Below are 21,575 nucleotides of genomic sequence, written 5' to 3'. Positions count from 1 at the left end.
ATCATCTTGGAACACCTTGACACCTTCGGACAAACTGCATCGTCCAGGGCACGAACAAGTCGAATAGTCGAACAAGTCGAATAGTCGAACAAGTCGAATAGTCGAACAAGTCGAGTTCGTCGAGCCTAGGAGCTCTCTCTAGCGTGCTAGCGTGCCACAACTTGATGCAGTGCGATGCATTACTATGTACAACAGCTCAACCTCAACATACGAGACTCGTCTTACGAGACTCGTCCTAAAGAGCGCAGCAAAGAGGGGCAAGGCAATTGAAGCTGCCCAGGGATATCGATGCAGAGCCAGCCACGTTTGTGTTCTCAAGGTTGCCCTCGCATTGAGACATTGGCGTCACTTTCACGATCCCTCTGTAACGCGGTACTTGTGAGCACGCTCCTCTCCCACCACGCCACGCCAATCCGCATCGAACACTGGACGATCCATCGAAATCCAGCTTTCATCTCATCTGACCTACGGCCCAATCATTGGAACGAGCGTCGAAGAATAGACCAGCCCAAGCCATCGGACTAAAAGCGCGGGCCCTGACCAGACGAGGCCTAGAGCGCCCACTGTCCTGCAAGCCTGCAAGCCTGCAAGCCTGCGAGCCTGCGAGCCTGGAAGCCTGCAGCCATTGTAGAGAAAAGTGGAGTCTGGGCACCACGCTCCTCCCCCCTAATCCCTTCCCTATCCCCCCTCACCAGCCAATCACCGCAGGTAACGTCAGTGGTCACTGCGCCGAGCAACTGAGGTGCGCCAATCTCATCTCCCAGCCCACCACTTCCCGTGCCAGCCGTCGCACTGCCTCCACTCTCGCTGTGCCTGCTGCCCAGCGTGTCTGGTCTGTCGCCCTTCTCCCTCAACACCAACCACCACACCAAACACACCAAAGTCTTGTTCTCTGCTGTCGACGAAGAGACACTCGTCGACTCCAGCATCGACTCTGGCGTCGAAGAAAAAGAAAAGAGACTAGCCGAAAATCTCTCTCGCGACGGTCATTCGATTCTTCCTCTTCATCATCGCAGGCGTAATTTCGAGGACCTGATCCTCTCACACTCGTTACCACAACCGCCGACCGCCTCGCTCCTTCCTCGCCCGCTCCTTCTCACCGACCAGCCAAAGGCTGCGACGACTCTTCTATCCTCAATTGCCATGCACGGTACTCTTCGACTCTGAACCAGTCACAAATGCACTACGAAGGAAAATCTTCGTCAACGTAATACCCACACCGTATTTTTCTCACTACCACCCAATTCGAATCCCTGGCCTCGACGACAACAAAGACGAGCGCGCGATATCCGCCCACACAACCACGATGCGGTCGCCTTTTCGGAGGCGCCCTTCGACGCGGCGGCCTCGTTCGCCAACCTCGGCTGCTTTGTTCGCCATGGCAGCAGCAGCAGCAGCAGCGCCCTGCCTCGTGTCGGCCTTGGAATTCAAGGAAGTGCCTGAATCGAACCTCGACCTCTCTCAGCTTGGAAGGATAGGCTTGGCCGGAAGCTTCAACGGAATTTCCCTCTACGAATTCGAAGGCCAAAACGAGTTGCCGCTCAGCACCAATGGCAGCGAGGCGCTTCTCGCAAGACTACCCAACGGCGCATTCGCATCAGTAGCATCAACCGATGCCTCGATCCACGACATGTGTGCATCTTTGCTCGACTCAGGGGAGATGGCGGGAGTGGTAATAGCCGGTAATTTTACGAGCGTCGATGGCACCCCTTCTCAGGGCGTCGCCCTGTTCAACACGACGTCTTCCCAATTCGTTCCCCTCGACGGCCTGTCGGGACAGGTCAACGCCTTGCTCTGTGACGAGAAGAACAACATGGTCTACGCTGGCGGCAACTTCCGCCACGCAAACTCGACAACCAACGCCATCGCTTGGGTCCATGGCCAAGGGTGGACACCGCTTCCTTTCGCGGGGTTTAACGGCCCAGTCTCCTCCATTACCAAGGCGTCCAACGATCACATCATCTTTGGAGGAAGCTTCACGGGACTTGGCAACACCAGCACGCCAACCACGCCAGATGGTCAGATCATCAACCTGTCGGGCGCTAACGTCACGGCCGCCTCCAGCAGCCGCACTACCGGCTTCAGCGACCCCCGCAACATCTTGTGCAAGACAAACGGCGCCGGCGGTGCGGGTAACAGCTGGCTCCTCGAGGATGGCTCGCCCGGCTTCTGGCGCGCTCAGTTCAGCTTCGGCTTCGAGCCCACCAAGTTGCGCCTGTGGAACACTCGCCAGGATGGCCGCGGCACCCGGACCTGGCGCTTCACGGCCTTCCCCATCAACGGTATCCTCAACATGACATACGTCGACCCTGCGACCGGCCAGAATGCTACATGCACGAGCGAATGCCCCTTGAGCAACGACCCGGCTGTTACCTTCCAGGATTTCCATTTCATCAACAACGTCGGCATGAACGAGTTCCGCATTGACATCTCTGAGTTCTATGGCGCCGGTGGCGGTCTGAATGGCGTCCAGCTTTTCGGCGAGGACATCTTCGCGTATGCCATCAACGACTTCAACGAGCCTACTTGTGAGGGCCTCGGGATCCAGACGCCCTCGACGGCCACGGCAACCGGACCTTGGACAGAGTCGCCTTCGTTGCAGAGCAACTCTCGGTATCTAACAGCCCAGTTCTCAGCCGACAACATTTCTGACAGCTCCGTCGCGGTTGTCTTCTTCCCGAACATTGAGGAATCTGGCAATTACTCAGTTGAGATGTACACACCCGGCTGCATTCAAGACGACACTTGCACGTCGAGGGGCCAGGTCAACGTTACGGGCGACATGTCATCAGCAGGAAATGGCCGGTTTTCTACCACTCTCTACCAGACCAACAACTTCGACAAGTACGATCAGATCTACTTTGGCTACATTGAAGCCAGCTCCGCCGGTGGGTTCCGCCCCAGCGTCACTCTCAGGCCACTTGAAGGACAGACGCTCGACAACCTGACTGTTGTGGCTCAGCGGGTCGGCTTCTCGCTCGTGAATTCGACTGGCGGACTCAACGGCTTGTTCGACTACGATCCATCCGCCTCATCGTTCGACAAGAACGACTTTAGCAGCTCCGCCATCAACCAGTTGGGCGCAAGCTTTTCTACCGAGTCTGCAGTGACAAGCCTCAAGACCGTCGGCGATGTGGTGATTGTCGGAGGCAATTTCACATCGGCGGATGGCAGGAATGTTGTGGGCATCAACATTGCCAATCAGAAGGTCCAGCCGCTCGACGGAGGACTCAATGGCGAGGTCATGGCCATGCATCTGGAAGGCTCTCAACTGTATGTTGGCGGCGAGTTCTCGAACACACTCGACAACAGCATCACGGGTCTCAACAATGTCGGTGTTTACGCCTCGGACAACGACACGTGGACTGCTCTGGGAGCTGGCGTCAACGGAAAGGTCATCCATGTGGTTCCCATGCTGCTCAACTCTACCAGTGATGAAGCCGAGACCGTCATTTCCTTCACTGGTAGCTTTGACCAAATCAACGAGTTCGGCGACAACACGGCCGTATCCGTGTCTGGTTTCGCAATCTGGGTGCCGTCGCAGAACAACTGGCTCCAGAACCTCGAGGGCGTCTTCCCCGCCTACAGTGGTGTCCTGACTGCTGCAGCCCTCGATGTGCCCGACAGCGTACCCCTGTTCGCAGGCTCCATGAGCTCGGCCACTCTGAGCGCCAACGGCGCCGTTACCCTCTCTGAAAGGCTTGGCCAATTCCCCGTCAGAATTCAGCAACCGAGTTCGAGGTCCTCGGCGGTCCAGCGCCGCGATATCTTGTCGAGTGGTTCACAGGTCAATGGCGTTGTGACCGGAGCCTTCTACAACCAGGATGATCGGAACGTCACAGTTCTCGCCGGCCACTTCACCGCAACCAGCGGCGGCTCAACCCTTCAGAATCTGGTATTCATCAACGGCTCCGACAACAACGCGGTGCGCGGCATCGACTCGGGCGTCTCTGAGAACTCCACTTTTGTTGCGGTTGCCATTGTCGGCGACACTCTTTTCGCCGGCGGCGACGTCAGCGGCAACATCAACACGGACACCGTTCGAGGCCTACTCACTTACAACCTCGCTACGGCCAGCCATGGCTCGCAACCCCCGGGTCTCAACGGAGGCAACGGCACCGTCTCGGCTATCGAGGTTCGTCCAGAGACCGGAGATGTCTATGTCGGCGGCGCTTTTGAATCCGCTGGCTCATTCGACTGCCCCGGCGTGTGTTATTATAACACAGATCGCTCGCAGTGGAATCGACCCGGCACCGGTCTCGAGGGCAATGTCAGTACATTGCTGTGGGCGAGCGAGTCGCGCCTCATCGTCGGTGGCGGCATGCAACTCAACGATACTCTGGTGTCGCTCGTCGAGTATGACGCCGATGACCAGACCTGGACTGCGTTCCCCGGCCAGAATGACCTACCCGGGCCCGTCGATGCCATGACACGAGGTTCACAGAAAGGAGACCAGCTCTGGGTTGCAGGCACCTCCTCTAACGGAGGATCAGTCTATCTTATGAAGTACGACGGGTCCGACTGGCACCGTGCTGGCGAGTCGCTGCTGCCAAGAACGGTCATCCACAGCCTCCAGATCTTCACTGTCACTTCTTCCCACGAGGGCACCGACACGCTTGAAGCGGACAAGGTTTTGATGTTGACCGGCTCCATCGGTATCCCCGATTTCGGCACAGCCTCTGCCGCCATCTTCAACGGCACCGGCTTTGTACCTTATGCCCTGACCACCAACAACGGCAACGGTGTCGGAACGATCAGCAAGTTCTTCTCCCAAAACCAAGACTTCTTCAGCGACAAGGGTGGCAAGATGGCCCTTGTCTTTGTTGTCTTGATAGGTTTGGCTATCGCACTCGGCCTCATGTTCCTCCTTGTCATTGCAGGCATACTTCTCGATCGTCTTCGCAAGAAGCGCGAGGGTTACACCCCGGCGCCCACGTCCATGTACGACCGCGGGAGTGGCATCCAGAGGATACCGCCACACGAACTCCTCGAGTCCCTTGGCAAAGGGCGTCCCGGTGCGCCTCGTATCTAAAGAAGAAGCGGAGAGAAGGGTTTGATTTCGTTGGTCATTTCACATGGTTTGCAGGGCGTTCTGGATAGGCGTGCCAGGGGCACGAAAATGGGATTTGCTTTGATCTGGTCATTTTCACTCGAAAATACCCATAGACAACGCGTAAGGAAGAGAAAGATTTGGAGGAACGGCGTTGGCCGAATGTCCGTACCGAACTACTACCACCATCACCACACCACCATCACAATAACAACAAGCAACACGCCTCAAGTCCGCATGGCGGTGACACATGCGGCATACAGTCAGACGACGACGGCACATGTTGCCAGCAGGCTTTTGACCTCCAACCTCCCCCATCCGGACTTTTTCTTTTCCTTTTGCTTTCGCTTCTTCACGAACTCACGACTTTTGCTTAATGTCTAACAATCGTATTTTATACCATCACCTTGTGCGCTAGCCGCCTTGCCAGTTGGCTTTGCTGCAGCATACACCAACCTTCGTCTCGGGAGGCTGTACATTATCTCCTCCACTGGCTGCCTGCCAAAAGCTGTACGTACACAAGCGACGCTGAAAGCACTGTGTGCAAAAAGCAACAGACTGCCTGCACTTGCATGTGCACTTTTTCCTTTTGGTCTTGAAAGTCGGTTCGGAGGAACACGAAGGTGGTTGTGGTTTGCTATGGAGTCAGGAGGAGACAGGGACATGGGGCGCCATGACTGAGAATGTCTCGGTTATGGAAGCAGCGAGGTAGACAGAAGAATTGACGCGTTTAGCTCTGAAGAAGACAATACGATGCCGTATACATTGATTGCATCGATTCCCATGGTATAGAGTATTGATAAGGCAACTGGGACACCGCACCATTTGTGCTCACGTGACTTCGCGACAAGAACGCCCTGCAAATCATTTCCACGCCCCGCGTATCCGGGCGTGTTCCAGATCAGGGTCCATTCAACGTCATGACTTGGTGAGTCTGGCCTCGCTGTTTTTCCACCCACCACCACCTCAGCCAATTGTCTGCAGTCGGATTCGAATCCATTGCCCACTCTTTTCGCAGCAACGCCAACGAAACCAAGCAGTCCATCTGACGTCCACACGATCCCGCCCTCTCCCAGTCTGCGCCGTCCGACCACCCCCCGCGAGACAGGGCCCGCCAGTGGCGAAACAATGGCCCCGCCGACCGCGAAAAAGCGAAGCACCGTCACGCCCAAGAAGCCCGCGGCGGCGCTGCCCCGATCGAAGCAGAAGCCGAGGCCAAACGCTAGCATCCTGAGTTTCTTCCAGAAAGCCGAGAAGGAGGAGGAGGAGCTGTTCATCCAAGACCGCGCCGAGAAGAGCGCTGCTGCTGCTGCTGCTACGCCGACGTTGCACAACGGCCATGGCGGCGAGGGGGCGAGGTTCAATGAGGTCGGCGGTCCGGTGAAGAAGAGGCGGCTGAGCGGTGCCGGGGTGTCGGAGGGTGCCGAGGACGACAAGGAGAACGTCGATGGCCTGTTTGGAAGCGACGTGGAGGATGTGGAGGATGTTCTCTCTCGAGAAGAGAATAAAGACGAGAAGCCCCCCTCCGTGGACGAGGTGATGGCGGAACCCGACTCGGCGACACACAGAGTGGCCAAGGACAAACCCCCGGTCAAGGCGCCTGCGAAGCGGAAAGGGCCGTTTCTTGATGATTCCGACAGCGAGGACGAGAGCGATCCGGCGCCGAGACAGAGCTTTGCGATCCCACCGTTTGGTAAAACGGTCGGCCTGCCGCCCGCTGAGCCAGCGTTTGAAGGTGAGGAGCCCAAGAGCCCGGAAAAGGAGACAAGTTGCCCACCACCACCCCTCAAACAGGATGACTCACTCGACACGGCTTTTGCCAACATGGACGGCTACGAGAAGATGGACGATTTCCCGGACGACGAGGACCTGGGCGGCGAAGAATTCCGGATGATGCGGTACATGGAGGAGCAGTCACGACTAGAGATGGAGGTCATGAAGGCGGAGGATGACGATTTCTACGGTGACGCCCTACGACGAACGGATATTGCGAATGAAGCCAAGGTAGCCAATTGCCCCATTTGCGACGGGAGTCTGCTCGGACTATCGACGGATGATGCCACGAAACACGTCAATGCCTGTTTGGACGGAAATCCCATACCACTTCCTAAGCCGAAGAGCGCAGTTGAGCCCGTACGACAACCCAGGAGGGAAGACAGCGAGAGCACCAACGCCATGGTCGACGCCCCTGAGCTCGGGAAGCGCTTCCAGCGGGCCGCGGTCCCGAGAGCGCCCCAGGCGAATCCGTTCGATATCGTCGAAGGCGAGACGGCTGGGGCCATGGAGAAGAAGTCGTCGGCCTTTACGCAGCTCATGTCAGGCCACGCTGAAAGTGCTGCGTGGGCGAACGCGGCGGCCGCCGATAAGGCCTCGCGTGGCAAAGCTGCCTACGAGCGGACATGCCCCTTCTACAAAATCATGCCGGGGTTCAACATATGCGTCGACGCGTTCCGTTACGGCGCCGTCAAGGGGTGCCAGGCCTATTTCTTGAGTCACTTCCACAGCGATCACTACATTGGCCTTACGGCGCACTGGACTCACGGCCCGATATACTGCAGCAAAGTGACTGGCGACTTGTGTATCATGCAACTCAAGGTCGCCCCTAAATGGATCGTCGCGTTGGATTTTGAAGAGACGGTGGAAGTGCCGGGGACGGGAGGTGTCATGGTCACCATGATTCCGGCGAACCACTGCCCAGGCAGCTCACTCTTCCTCTTCGAGAAGCCTCATGGCAAGGGTGCCAACGTGAAGAAGCAGCGATATCTCCACTGCGGCGACTTCAGGGCTTGTCCCGCGCATGTCGAGCATCCACTGCTCAAGCCAGATGTCCAGGACGCCATCACCGGCAAGCTCAAGCAGCAGAGGATCGACCTGTGCTATCTCGACACAACGTACCTAAACCCTCGCTACTCTTTTCCACCCCAGGAGGATGTCATACGCACATGTGCCGACGTCTGTGCCGGCATCTCCCCCGATCCCAACTGCACGACCGACATCTGGGATATCATGGCTCGAAAAGGGGGCAACGGCTCCGTCAGCAAGTTCTTCATCAAGCCACCTTCGCCAGTGAAGGAAGAAAGCGATACCACCGCCTCGGGCTCGGCGAAAGACGGCACCGTCGACTTTTTCACCAACGTCAAGGAGAAGAAGCCGCCCACGTGCCGGCAGCGCCTCCTCGTCATATGCGGCACCTACTCGATCGGCAAGGAGCGCATCTGCATCGCCATCGCCCGCGCCCTCAAGACGAAGATCTTTGCCTCGCCCGCCAAGATCCGCATCTGCTCCAAGCTCGGCGACCCGGAGCTCACGTCGCTGCTGACGTCCGACCCGCTCGAGGCCCAGGTGCACATGCAGATGCTCATGGAGATCCGCGCCGAGACGCTCCAGGATTACCTCGACTCGTACCGGCCGCACTTTAGCCGCATCGTCGGCTTCCGCCCCTCGGGCTGGAGCTACCGGCCCGCGCCGGCGTCGACCGGCGCGACGGCCGCGTCGCTGACGAGCGCCAACACGGCCCCCGGCACCGTGGCCACGACGCAGATCCTGCACTCCATGGCCTGGCGGTCGCGCTTCACGGCCCAGAGCGTCGTGCCGCAGCGCGGCAGCACCAGGGAGGCCATGTGCTTTGGCGTCCCGTACAGCGAGCACAGCAGCTTCCGGGAGCTGGCCATGTTCGTCATGGCGCTGCGGATCGACAAGGTCATCCCCACCGTCAACGTCGGCAGCGAGCAGTCGCGCAAGAGGATGAAGTCGTGGATCGACCGGTGGATGGCGGAGAGGCGGCGCGGCGGCCTCGTCCGGGCTCTCGTCGAGGGCGAGGGCCAGAAGGGTGAAGGCGAGCGGGAGGTTGTGCTTTGGGAGGGCAAAGACAGCTCTGGAGGAGGCGCGTGGTGGTGAGAATTCGGCTGCGTTTGGGCGCTAAATACTTCTTGGGAAACAACCAAGGGATTGATATTCTACCTTTGTCTTGTTCACCACGCTGCGATTCATAGCCAAGATTATGAGCGCAGGACATGTTTCTTGCTTTCCGCTGCTTGACACAGATCAGTGTCCTTTTCAAGGCCCATTATGGTGTGTCAGGGAACACGACCTTTGGTAGACGTGGAATGAGATCTCAGGACGTAGATTTATCTTGCCTTAGGTCACAACATCTACGAATGGCCATAGTACAGATCTTGCCAGTCGCCACAAACGGTCAGCATACTACCGTTGTACGGCGATATATCATGGTAATCCCTTCCATCGATAGGATCAAACTATCTAGGGCATACAAATGCAGGAACCATTCATGCGCACTTCGACCAGTTGCACGGATGCATCACTCATCATGGAGCGTATCGCATCTATAGTCAAACTGGATCATCAGCTGGCAAGACGAACGAGATATCAAATAAAATCTTTAGCATTCTACTTGAACGAAGACAATAGACCTTAGAGATTCAGAGGTCCATCGAACAGAGCCGCAAGGCGATGACTAGACTTACAACGATCAAGCTACAACGGCACCGGAGCAGCTCTGATCCATTTTGACGAACACCAACGTGTGTGAATATCTGGAGACACAAACAGTCAAACAGTCAACGCCATCCAGTATCTGCATTGGACACCTCAAGTCACGTCTGAACCTCTCAGAACGTCTATTTGAACGATTTCCAATACCCTATTTCTCCTTCTTTTACTTTTTTTTTTTTTTTTTACTTTTTTGTCTTGGGGGACAATTGTCCTGCCCCCCTTGCCAACAAACCCCTCTGCCAGCAACACGAATCAACACTACTAGCCAGCTCGCGCCACATCCACCATCTCAATGCCGTAAGCTCTCTTCTTGAGCGTCGCCTCCGAAAGCCATGTCCCGGCCGAGAGGCTATCACATGGGGTCCCTTTGCAGGAAAGGGACGGCTTGGACGGCTTGCTTCTTCGAGGCTCAGAGTCAGAGCGGACGGACCCCCCTGATTCGTTGGGGGGGTTAGCAACTTTCCGGGCGCTTTTTGTTGGGCCCTAGTGCCACCCCGCGGCAAAAAGGGGGGCTTCCCCCCCCCCCCCCCCCCCCCCACCTCCTCCCCAGCCTAAGGAACGCCATTGCCAACGGCGCTGCAGCTGCCAGTAGCAGAGCCCTGGCCCTGAAGGGGGTAGTTTAGATCAGGCTCAAGGCGTACTTGGTATGTCGGTGAGGAGCCGACGCGGAGCCGGACTGGGGCGGTGGGGCGATGCGAGGGTTTGATGGGATGGGCTGGTCAAGGGGGCAATGTGCCGGTAGGGGGGAAGGTGATGCGAGAGTGAGACACACGCCATGTATTGGCGTCGATGAGTGGTGCTGAATGCTGCTGAACCCAGTCAAATGTGAAGCGCGGTGAGCGCGGGAGCGAAGGTTTGGTGAGGAGCGTCCCGAGGCAACCCCTACCATGCCTGACCCCCGAAGGCCTGTGAGGTCTGTGTGAACGACCTGGCCTACCAGACGAGCCCGCGGCAGGCATAGTTTGCGATTCTTTGGTGGCGAACATGGAGGGCTGCTTCAGAGGATAAGGGCGCACTGGGGCAATGGGGCATGATGCCGGGTTTGCCGGTTCCGTGGCCATCCAGGTAACAACAAGGGGACTGATTGACTGATTTGTTTGAGCCATTCGCGACGTGAGGCGGCAGTACTGCCTGACGTGGTTTGGTCCCAGCAAGCAACGCCCTGGAGCCCATACCACCGAAAGGGGGGGGGGGGAGGGGGGGGCATGAATCAAAGTCTGCAGTCTGCCGATTCATCGGTTATCGGCTGGCGCGTGGGCATAGGCCCTTGAGAGGCAACTTGTCCGTCCTTCGTCAATCGAACAGTGAGTGAGTGAGATATCGCTGGCTTCAGGATCCTCATTGAGCCTCATCGATCGTCACGATCATCCCCTTTGACCGTCGAACAGATCGGCGTTGAGCAGCCCGCCAAGCTTTATAAGGACGCTGCTTAAACAATCTTGGCTTTCTCGGCCCATGGGGCACTGGGCACTGCCTGTCTGGACTGGCCAAGGTCATCTCGGCATATCCAAACGCCAGAGTTGTTTTTCCCCTCTCCGACTCTCCACACAAGCACCGAAAGGTCTGAAACCGGAGCGAATACCGAAGCTCTTTGAGGTCTTTACAGCACGGCTGGGTCGAGTACCAATAGGGACCGTCCTTTGGCAGGTGGCGAAAACAATTGGGGACCGGTAGGGGTGCCTGAATGCCTAGGGGAGCTGTGTTGCTCTCCCCAGGATGAGTGAAGTGGGAGAACTGGAGAGACATGCGAGTGCCCATGTGTCGACATCGAGAGGTGTGAATAGGGCAGTAGACAAGGTATGGGCCTGTCGGCCACTACTGCGTACATGGTATCCAAGCAAGTGTAGGTGTGGACGGCATCGACGAGTGAGGCAACTCCACTCACACCACGGGATATGGAGGAGGACAAATGTGAGATGTGAGGTGTGAGGCGTGAAGGGAGGGGCAACCCACATTGACTGGAAGCGGTGAGGGAATAGCGGGCATGGGACTCGAGCGCGGGGGAAGGAGGAAGGAGGAGGGGAGAACTACCCGCGCCAGCGGGAGGTACGCCGAGCTGCGGAATCGAAAGTGAAAATGAAGATGATCGAAGGGGGGGCAGAACGCTAGGATGGTGGATAGGATGTCCAAAAGGCAGGAGCCCAGGAATGGCAGAGGGTGGAGGAGGGTGGAAGGGGCCAGCGAGCGGGGCGGATAAGAAGGTGGTCTTTCTCATGTTTCCATGTACTGGCCAAGTCACACATAGGTAAAAAGTATGGTTAATGAGGTACATGTAGGTAGGTACCTTGGCTCATGTAGGTACTGCAACTAGGTAGTTGTGCCTTACGATGGTAAATCGGCTACGGCTGCAGTGTCTGTAATGGTTGATTTTTTTTTAGTCGTCCTTTCTTGTGGCATTGGCATTGAGAAAGCAATAGAGTCGCCTACCTAAGGTACCTTACTTTTGTGTCATCAGCCAACGTTGCGGGTGCCTAACGACTGTTTTCTCCTACCTTTCTCCGAGTCTCAGCGTGCAGTCTCAGCCGTGCCGTCTCCCGGAGCCCCTATTCATCCACTGCTACCGGCCATGAGCTACCTACATGGCACCTTAGGTAGGCAGGCTTATCGGCGGTCCATATCCGCAAGATGAGACGAGATAAAATAGGAACAGTAGGCTTGACACAGGCTGATCATTTGTTTCGAGAAGAATGAGAGGAAGCCGCAGATCCTGTAATGTGGAAATGACCAGAGGAGACCAGTGGAGAATGCGGAGAAGAATCCGAAACTCAAGGTCGCAAACGGCCATCGAATTCCAATCTCGCATAGTGCTTCGTGTTGATGTCGGCATCCCCCAAGGCCTCATCAAAGTGCCAAATGAAGCTAGGCGCAGGGTCTCCCTCCGCTGACAAGGCGCTGTAAACTCAGCGCCCACAGAGGCCCTTGGGCGGCCCTGTCCCCACCACCGCCTCCAGCTCTCTCCCGGACCGTGCGCAACGCCTTCAGTGGAGGCCGGGGGTGTCGTCAAACACCCACCTCTGCCGGGATGACCACACCCTTGACGCCAGCCCCTAGAGACACCCCCATGGCCCCGCTGAATTAAGCTCAGGTACCGGTACGTGAAGAAGCGCGGCGGGGAAGCGGCGGACAGAAGCGGAAGGAAGCAGGTCCCTCCTTCCACCCCCTGCGCCGACAAATCAACTTCCACGATTCACAGCAAATGACAGTCGAGCGGATCCATGCTGTCCCCCTTTGTGACGTCACTCGACGTCATGAGCGTTCTTATCGACGACTCGGCTGTGCCCTCGCCTGGCGGCCATGGCCAACGCAGACAAGGTCAAGGAGGGATGGAGCGACAATTCGCTCATTCGGCATCTACCTATGTATCACGGTGGGCTGCGAGTATCAATTGTTGCATCGGGTCTAAGACGTCTTCTTCCCTCAGCGCATGTGTGCGGAGAGTGATGTCGATGTGCGTGGTTCAATGCGTGGTGGCAACCCAATCAGGGGGGTTAGAATGAGTGATTCTGAGAAGGCATGGACCGTGTACTTAGGGCAGGATCGACATTCCTAGTCACACTTGCCTCAGGTACCTCATGCATACCTTCCCAAAGCTCCATGTTGTGAACTGGACTGGCAGGAGCGTTTTCCCATTTCGTGCATCCATGTACGCACTGGACTTGGGGAGGTAGGTACCCAACTGGACCAAAGTACCATCGTCAGCCTCGCCTGCTCTGCTCGCCAGGACCAGCAGGTAAGAAAGCTCGGGCAACAATGGCGACACCCACCTCAACTCATCGTCGCCCGCCTCGGTGGCAAAGACAACACGGCGCAACCCACTCCCAACCCCCCAATACATCCAGGTTTGGCAAGGTCCAGGATGAGCCAGGACCCTGAAGATCCCATCGAATCACCACCGCCAGTGGCTTGCCAAGTGCTTGCTTGGTGTATCCATCGCGAAAAGCATGGTGAGCTCACCACACCACACAACATCAACATCCCTGGTTGACCTCGACAAAAACACCGCGCCTGGGATCTTTGCAGCACTGCTAGCATGCCTGTGTCCTCGCCTAGCCGCCAAACCGTCCTTTATCTGACAATGGCACGTCACGTCCTAAACGTGGCACAGCCTACAGCCTCCCCAGCGCCCTTGATGCACTCAGAGGGCTCTCAGCTGGAGGACGCGCAATTCATTAGCCACCAGATGTTTGAGAGACTGACCCATTCTCAGTACGATGGTCGCGCCCTGTTGTCCTGTCGCTGCTCCTGGCCTACCAGGATCCATCAACCCTGGCCCCCTGCAGCGTGATACCTTTGCCGGCGTCTCAACTGGCCATGGGCCGTGTCCGTCTACCTTGTGCTTTCACGTCAAGGGGCAGCCAGAGTGGCCTTCCCATGGCCACCGAGGCCGCCTGACCGCTCCGTGTCAGACAGTCTACCATCATCGCGATACCACCACCTGGCCACCATGCAGCACACCTACCAGCTGCCTTTGGGGGCTGTCGTAAGGGTCGTTTACAGTACTTACGCCTTTTTTCCTTGCGCTTTCGCTCAAAGGTCGTGCTCGCTTCGAATGCCTCTTCTCCGCCGGCCTGGCAACCCCATCAATTGGTGGGGCAGCATTGGTAGGGCACCACAGCGAGCATACCGCAGCGGACTCGATCGAAGACGCATATGCGTTGTCCCCAAAACCGCAACCGGTATTGCTCCCACTACTACAAAGGAAATCGTCGCCGATAGTAGCAAGTGAGATACCTGAGGGATTTGAACGACAAGGCTGCAAGCCAGGGGGCCTTTCGGCTTGGGCCTGCCTCGCAGCTTCTTCCTTTAATGCTGTTCATCGACCAACACGCCGTCACGTGTTGGTATGGCGACTGGACATACCTGTGGAGGACGAACAGAGTGCTACATCCAATCACCAGTAGCACTTCGTGCTCATCGAGCCTTTCAGGCCCTTCGGCCCCTATTCGAAAGCTTGATCGAACTTGACATGGTCCCACACGCCAGCTCCCGGCCCACCGCGCCTCACCCCTCCGCTTGCCCCTTTGCCCGGGTCCGGCAAAGATCGCCGGCCTCCACGGACGGCGTCGGTTGCTGACTGGCTCTAGTCCCCTTGCCGCCCTCCGCCCTCCGCACGCCCCGGAACGCCCGTCAGGCTTGATCCCTTTTTGCTGCCCCCCTCCTCCAAGGCTGGTGAAACAAGGCCGCCCACTTTTGACTTACGCAGCCTGCATATGCCAGATGCAAGCAAGGTAGGCAAAGCCCAGGGTTCATCGATCCCATTGTCCATTGGAGCAGGTCCACCTCACTAATTCGCTGTCGCCGAACCGGATTCCGAAGTCCACCTCTCCATGTACCGAACCCTTACAGGAGTAAGTTCATCGTTTTTCAACGCGATGGTACCAGTTTGGCAACATTTCAAGTCTTGTCAGAGGAAACCCATCATGTTCTACCGTACCGTGGCCCTGATGGCCCCTGGTTTCGTGATCCAATTGAGACTGGAGGGGTACGTGAAGGACTACCACCATCGGCCATGCTCACGAGCTCCCCAAAAGCTCACATGGTCTTGCTGATCTTGCCCCTTTCACAGCGCCGCAACGCGTTGAACTCCACTCGTTCAAATAGGGTTATGCCTTAGCTCGGCGGGATTGTCAGCCACTTGACTTGCTGTCAATCGAGTGATTGACCTTCGGCGTCCACTTTTGTGAGCCATTCGACGGCAGAGTTGGGGTCGCATTTCCGAACGTTTGACCGTCAGCCCCATCCAGCTCCCGGATGGCGGGTGCCCTCTACGAAGAATCAATGCTACCTCCCTACTCCAGCTAGCCCTGATCACGAGCATGTCGCCTTGCACGAACCAGCCGTTGGCGCTCTGTCGAGTGCCGAGGTTTCTCCACCATCGCGGTTCCTAATCCATTCATTGCAAAGCGTGGTAGGGGCACAGCTGTCGGTGTCCGATCATCGTCCTTGAAACCACGGGTCAGCCATGTGCGAAGACGCCGATCTCGTCATGGAGGGAACGAGCTGAGTGGACAAACTTGCGCAACAGCCTCATCCTCTGAACAGGACCATCCACCAAGTCTTCCCCGCCTGCTCCACCAGCCCGCCAATCTTTTCCCTCTTGCACGACACGTCCCATCCACGCCCTCGGGCGAAGCGTCCGGGCACGTTCAGAAGATCGTCTGCTCTCTTTGCCTGTTTTCGCCCAAACTTGGGGTAAGCTGCTTGACGCCCCGATTGGATCTCGCTCCGTTCCTCGGCTGGCAGGATTGCTGGGCCACTTCTGCAACAAGGTTGCCCGCCTGCCCGCCTGCCTGCACTCTTGGGAGGGGGAGGAGGGAATCAATCAATCAATCATCATCGATCACAGAGGGGGGGAGGTGCTGCAAGTGCTGTCGGTGTGACCCGTGGCACGTAATCTTACTGCTCTCTTTCTATCTGAAGCGCAACTAATGCTGCCGCGTGAGTCCTGCCAGCGGCACGTCACAGCCCGGTTAGGATTTGCAGCCAAACAGAAGCCGCTCGATTTGGCGGCAAAGCAGATCTTCCATATGACAAAACACGGCGAATCTCGATGTGAGGATCGAAAACCCATAAGGCGCCCTACTGGCTCGTGCATCCACTGTCACACGAAGCGTGCTCACTTTGTGCCTCGAAATGATCACAAAGGGAATCGGCCAAATTTGAATGGTGTAATAGGAACAGCGGGTATTATCATCATGTATTAGCTAATGGTACATCGTCGCAATCGATGGCGAGAGAAACATGTGCAGTAAAGTAAGAAAAAGACCAGATCATCCAATAGCTTGTAGCTCTCTAATCGCCCCATGATTTTTCTCCGTCATAGTAGCGACAGTAGTAAGGCTCGCCCATGGTGGAGCACAAAAGACCGCCCTCGCTCGAAAAAAAAAAAAAAAAACACAGGGTAAACGCGAACAGCCACTGAAGGCTTCTGTCCGCGTGAGAAAATTCCACCTTAACGCCGTGATGAGGGTATCGCCAGGTTCTCTCCAAACCGACCAGAGGGCAAAGGAAAACCAAGGGGCAAAGACTCTATTTCCGCCATTGGTCCACCCAATCCGCCTTTATCAGTCCAACGGACGATGAGGCAAAGGTTGTCCGAGACAGGGTGGATCACCCACGGGAGGACCGCCGTGGCTTGAAGGGCGCGTGGTCCAAGGGGGAGAACGATCGACAGTCAGCTTGGTACTGTCATCGTAGCCTCCCACCCTTCCTCGATCCCTCCTCTTCCAAGGGGGGGTTTGTCTCTTCCTACTGGGTGGCCCCCCTTTTCTCTTTCACCCACTTGGAGTGGGACGTGCTGTGTACAACCTCGAAAGGAGCCCGACAGTCTGATCTACTGTCGGTTTGCGTGTATATGGAACAAAAATTAAAACCCAGTCCACTCCATTGCCTGTAATTCTGAGAATCGACTTTTGTCTTCGTGATGTTGTAGGCGCCAAGCATGGATGGGATAGCGGGAACGAAGGTAGAGAAACGTATTGTAAACAGAGAGCGGTGACCAGTGATCGCGCAGTCGACTAGCGCATTCACTGCAGCACCGCCCTAGGGGGCAAGAGGCTGGAAATGCAAGGGGCCCCAGCAGGAAAGGGGGGCTCCAAAATGGACGATCATGACTTGATGAGGAAAGGTCGTGGTCTCGTGCGAAGAGATCCTCGCTGATGTGGGAAAGTGACAAGGTGTGATGCCTTAGTCGGACTGGTGATCCTCGGAGCCAGCTTCGGACCTCGCATCGCCCTTGTGTACCTTCTTGTGACGGCGAAGGTTGGAGACGACGGAGAAGTGACGGCCGCATCCTTCGACCTCGCATGCAAACGCTGTCCAATGTTAGTGCCGTGGTCCATAGAGGGCTGGAGGAACATGGGCAACGTACGCTTCTCGCCAGTGTGGCTGTACATGTGTGTTTGCAGTGATGAGGGGCGCGTGAAGCGCTTGTCGCACACCTTGCACTTGTGCTTCTTATGCGTGCTCGAAGACACCTTGGAACTAAACTGACCCATCATGGACTGGAGCGCTAGCGGAGCATGGTTTCAGTAGGCGGTGAGGGGCGGTGGTAGGGTGCGCGACGTGACCGACTCAAATGTCGGACGTTGAGTAGTCGCTGACAGAGTCTGCGCCCATAGTAGCTTCCAAACCCCGCCAGCCGAAGAGACGGACGAGCTAGTGGAGTGGGTGGAGGGGAAGCCCGTAGGAGTCTTGCGAGCTCCTGTCGGTGCGGGTGCCATAGATGGGTCGCGGGGTCTCCTGGCTCATGGCCAGCATGCCGTGGCCGGCATCGATGGCGTCTGCGAAACTCCTCCTCTCGTCGTGGATACCTCTGTGGTCAAAGTCAATCAATGATGCTCTTTGCGGTCTGGACATCATTGTCGAATCGGAACCGCCGTATGGCGAGGCAGAGGGTACTGACGGGTGTGAGAATCTCCTGGAGTGGTCGTGCTCAGGAGCAAGGGCAAAGGCCGACCTCACGGGCGGTGCTGGGGCGTAACCCATAGACTCGTAGGGTGCGGGGGATGCCGTGTAAGAGGCGTTGACAGGAGACGCGGACGAGGCGTAGCTGCTGCTGGCGTCTGTGTAGGGGGCGGCGGTGGTTGCGTGCATCCGGCTGATGCTCATAACATCTTGAGGAAGTGTGAGTAGATCCGGTCTGGGCAGAGGGTCTGCCATGGGGAGGCTACCTGCTGAAGCTGCTGTGACGGGAATCTGGCCGTAGGAACCAAGGGACGACGCGGAGCTGCTGGTGCTGGCGCGCGCATGCGCCCTGTCCAGAGGGCCGAGACCCGGGTGAAGGCCCTGGTGGCCATTGACGTACAGGGCGTGGCTGTTGTTGGGCGGCGAGGAAGAAGAACCCCAAGGGTTGGAGAACTGGGGGGCAGCGGAGGAGGAAGCTTGGTAGGAAGACATCGGATCCAAGTTCAGGGGGCCGAATCGTTGTTGTGATGAGTCCAGTGTCATAGTCATGATGATGGACGGCGTTCAGGTGAGGGAAGATGTTCTTCCAGGAACAAAAAGGTTGATGGGTATGTGGGTAGATAGGTAGGTAGGTATGCTGATCAAGAGAGCGCGTCCAATGTTGGTGAGAGGCCAAGTAGTGACACAGATCAGATGGGATGGAAGATCTCCTTTCCAACGAGGTGTTGAAGATGGGGGATCAGCGAGGTATAAGTGTGAACCAGTGGACTACTGACACAGGCACTACACCAGTAGAAGCTGAGGCCAGTGGTTTGGGCGGATCCAGGAGAGAGAAAGAGAGAGGCCTGGGAAGCAAGTCGTCTGAAGCTTGTCGCACACTGGTCAGCGGGACATGGGGTGGTGGAGATCGCCCTTTGGTCCGTTCGCTGCCTTTTGGGGTGGGAGGGGCAAAGAGGAGTGGTGCAGAAGCTGTGACGGCTCCGACTCAGGGAGATCGACAGAGCAATGCCCCGTAGAAGAGAGGCCGAGGTGGCAGGGATTTGGGGCGATTAGGTAGGGTCGCAGGCTGGCTCAGATTGGAGACCAGGTTGCCAGGGGATGGAAGGGTGGGTGTCAAGATGGCTCTGCGCGCCTTGTCCCTCGAGTAAAACGGCCTTTTTTTGAAGGTTTTTTGTTTTCTCAGTCGTCGTCTTCCACAATCGTGTGAATAGATGACGAGTATGTTTGGACAGGGGTCGTCCAAGAAGTAGATTAGGGAGGTAACAAATTGACTTGATCAAGTCCGATGAGTTTGTGGGGATGTCGTGGGCGTGCCAATACTGGGAACCAATATGGGATGGTCGATGGACAGCAGCCCCCTTTCGATTTGATGTTGAGAAGACACGCCTTGTCGTTCAGCAAGGCTGGCTCACAGTCGCAGAGTCGCTGGAGGCGTACAACGTTGAGGGGGGGCGTGATACAAGTGAGAATGGTACTTGAGGGTACAGTAGGAGTGGAAGCCGTTTGAGATGTCTAGTTTGGTTGTCAACGGCGTGATGATGATCATGAGGATCAGGAGTAAAATCGGGTCGCGGGGGGGGAGGGAGGCGAGGGGGACCAAGGTTTTTTACTTTGGGGGGTGGCCCGGGGTTTTTTTGGGGAGGAGTGACGCCTGCCGACAGAAGAAAAACCCCAACCTGCCAAGAAGGGCGGGGGAAATGTGCCGCGGGAAGAACCACATGGAAAGTTTATGATTTCGTTTTTCCTCGGGACACTGAATGGGGTGGGTCGAGGAGAAGGGGGTCCCCCATAACAGCGAGGGGCATTGACAGGGGATAGGGGTTTGGGAAAAGAGGGGATAGGTACAGTAGAGCGGAAGGAAGGGGAGGGGGGGGGCGTGTAGTGGAGAGGCAAAAAGAGGAAGGGTCCAGCAATGGGGAGGAGAGGGGGGGGGATGTCTGTTTCTTTCGAAAGGCGCCCAGGGTCCGCAGGGACAGGGACGCGAAGCTGGGGGTACCGGTACCGGTAGCAGCATCGGTATTGGTGCTGGCGCTGGCGCTGGCGCTGGCTGGTGGTTGTTCATGCCTGCTCCTCCAACTTTGCTTGCTTGGGGCCGTAAAACAGTCATTTTTCGACCTGTCCGTGCTCAGTGCAGCCGCCCCAGTACGGGGACCCGGCAAAAATGGCTGACATTAGAGGGTGAGTGCTAATATCGTTTTTGCTGTTGATTCATATCGGGAAGGACATGGCGTCTTGTAGTCTCGTCAACCCATCAAAACCCATGCCGATTCTCGAGACCAGCGTCCTGCCAGCCCCAAAAAAAAGCCGCTGGATCGTGTTTCCCTGATCTCTGATGGAGACCAATATGCAGGGTCTGACGTTTCAACCGTGGCGGCTTGCGGCGCATCGCTGCCCTGACTCGGAGTGGCGTTGACGATATGGTAAATGCGGGATAGCTCTGAGCTTGGACGGGCAACTAGGGGCAACTTTGGCTGACGGGCAGCAAGAATCTGATGTAGGTAGGTGAAGACGTATGGACAGCGCTGTTGGTCGCATGCCCGCCGCCCCGTAGGTCAAGTTGATGGGACCACAGGACGGAATGGGGCAAAGCCACGGCCGGGTGTCTGTTTCCCGCCGCTGCAAGCCCCCCCTCGTTAGCGACGCCTGCCCGCGTCTACCATTGTAACGAAGGTGAACGCACTCTGGAAAGAACCCCCTCCTCCCTCGAAGCATGCGCTGTCAACAATAGTGATATCAGTCCATGACAAAGAAGGATTTCTCAGAGTCGTCAAGACTACCAGAATTGGACCGTCTGCGTGGCATCGGCTGCATAGACGGAATATATTCACCTGCAACTGTCAGTGTTTCTTTCCCTCAATCCCCAACCACAGGAACTTGGTGGGCACATTGGACACCCAGTGATGGCCTGGGGCTCTCGGGGGGCCTGTCTCCCTGGTTCAGTGTGGCAGCGTGATGCGCGATGTGGTGGATTAAAAAAAGTCGAGTGGGGGGAATGGACAGGATGAATGTGGATGCGGATGACGGCAAGGATGGGAAAGAGAGTTCCACAGACGTACTGCCTGCCACTGAGCATCGAGAAAAGGTCAAGTGTGAGGATAGGGCTTTTGGTCGAAGAGTGGGGTCATGGGGGCGTTGATGCAGTAGAATGACGTCGGTGGGAGCAGGGGCGCTCCTTCTTGAAACAAACACCGCCCAGCATCCACACTGGGGCCTTCTCTCTCTTGCTCGCTCGCTCACTGTTACTGTCGCTGTCACTGTTCACGTAGAGGACCGACCCTCTGTCCTCCCCGTCCCCCCCCCCCAAATCGCCGCTGGGCCCCCCTTTGGCGGCGGCCCCTCTGGGCGGCGAACCACATGGCTAGATAAAAGCGCTTTTGCCCAGCCCGTTGTTGTCCTCAGGGGAAGGTTCCCGCGAGGAACTGCAGGCGACTGTTTCAGCGGTGGATTAAATGGGATCGCGCCCTGCTCTGAAGGTAGCGCTTCAGTAAAGGTTATTATTTAAACTAAGTTAGTGAGACGTTAACAAGTTGGGGAGTCAAATACGGAAATTTGAGAGAAAATAACAGAGGACCATACCTGAGCGAGTGTTTTTGTTTTATTTATATTA

The 21,575-nt window shown here is 56.8% G+C and overlaps 3 protein-coding genes across 3 annotated transcripts; 2 read left to right on the top strand and 1 right to left on the bottom strand.

Annotated features, from left to right (window-relative positions):
* Positions 1-1,378: 1,378 nt before the first annotated feature.
* VDAG_04260 (uncharacterized protein) lies at positions 1,379-5,032 on the top strand (the record flags this gene model as incomplete). The annotated part of the gene is made up of 1 exon (XM_009650707.1): positions 1,379-5,032. One exon carries the CDS (start codon positions 1,379-1,381, stop codon positions 5,030-5,032), a length of 3,654 nt encoding a protein of 1,217 aa, XP_009649002.1.
* A 1,146-nt stretch (positions 5,033-6,178) lies between these two features.
* Positions 6,179-8,947, top strand: VDAG_04259 (DNA cross-link repair protein pso2/snm1; the record flags this gene model as incomplete). The annotated part of the gene is made up of 1 exon (XM_009650706.1): positions 6,179-8,947. One exon carries the CDS (start codon positions 6,179-6,181, stop codon positions 8,945-8,947), a length of 2,769 nt encoding a protein of 922 aa, XP_009649001.1.
* An 8,301-nt stretch (positions 8,948-17,248) lies between these two features.
* VDAG_04258 (C2H2 finger domain-containing protein FlbC) lies at positions 17,249-18,645 on the bottom strand. The gene is made up of 4 exons (XM_009650705.1): positions 18,235-18,645; positions 17,967-18,177; positions 17,435-17,876; positions 17,249-17,376 (listed from the first exon to the last, which is right to left on the bottom strand). The coding sequence occupies exons 1-3, from the start codon at positions 18,515-18,517 to the stop codon at positions 17,720-17,722; spliced, it is 651 nt and encodes a 216-aa protein (XP_009649000.1). The 5' UTR covers positions 18,518-18,645; the 3' UTR covers positions 17,249-17,376; positions 17,435-17,719.
* Between the last annotated feature and the right edge of the window lie 2,930 nt (positions 18,646-21,575).

Source organism: Verticillium dahliae, genomic scaffold (assembly GCF_000150675.1).
Source record: "Verticillium dahliae VdLs.17 supercont1.7 genomic scaffold, whole genome shotgun sequence".
NCBI classification, from domain to species: Eukaryota; Fungi; Ascomycota; class Sordariomycetes; order Glomerellales; family Plectosphaerellaceae; genus Verticillium; species Verticillium dahliae.
The sequence above is the reverse complement of the archived record's forward strand: the minus strand, read 5'-3'. Positions and strand labels throughout refer to the sequence as shown.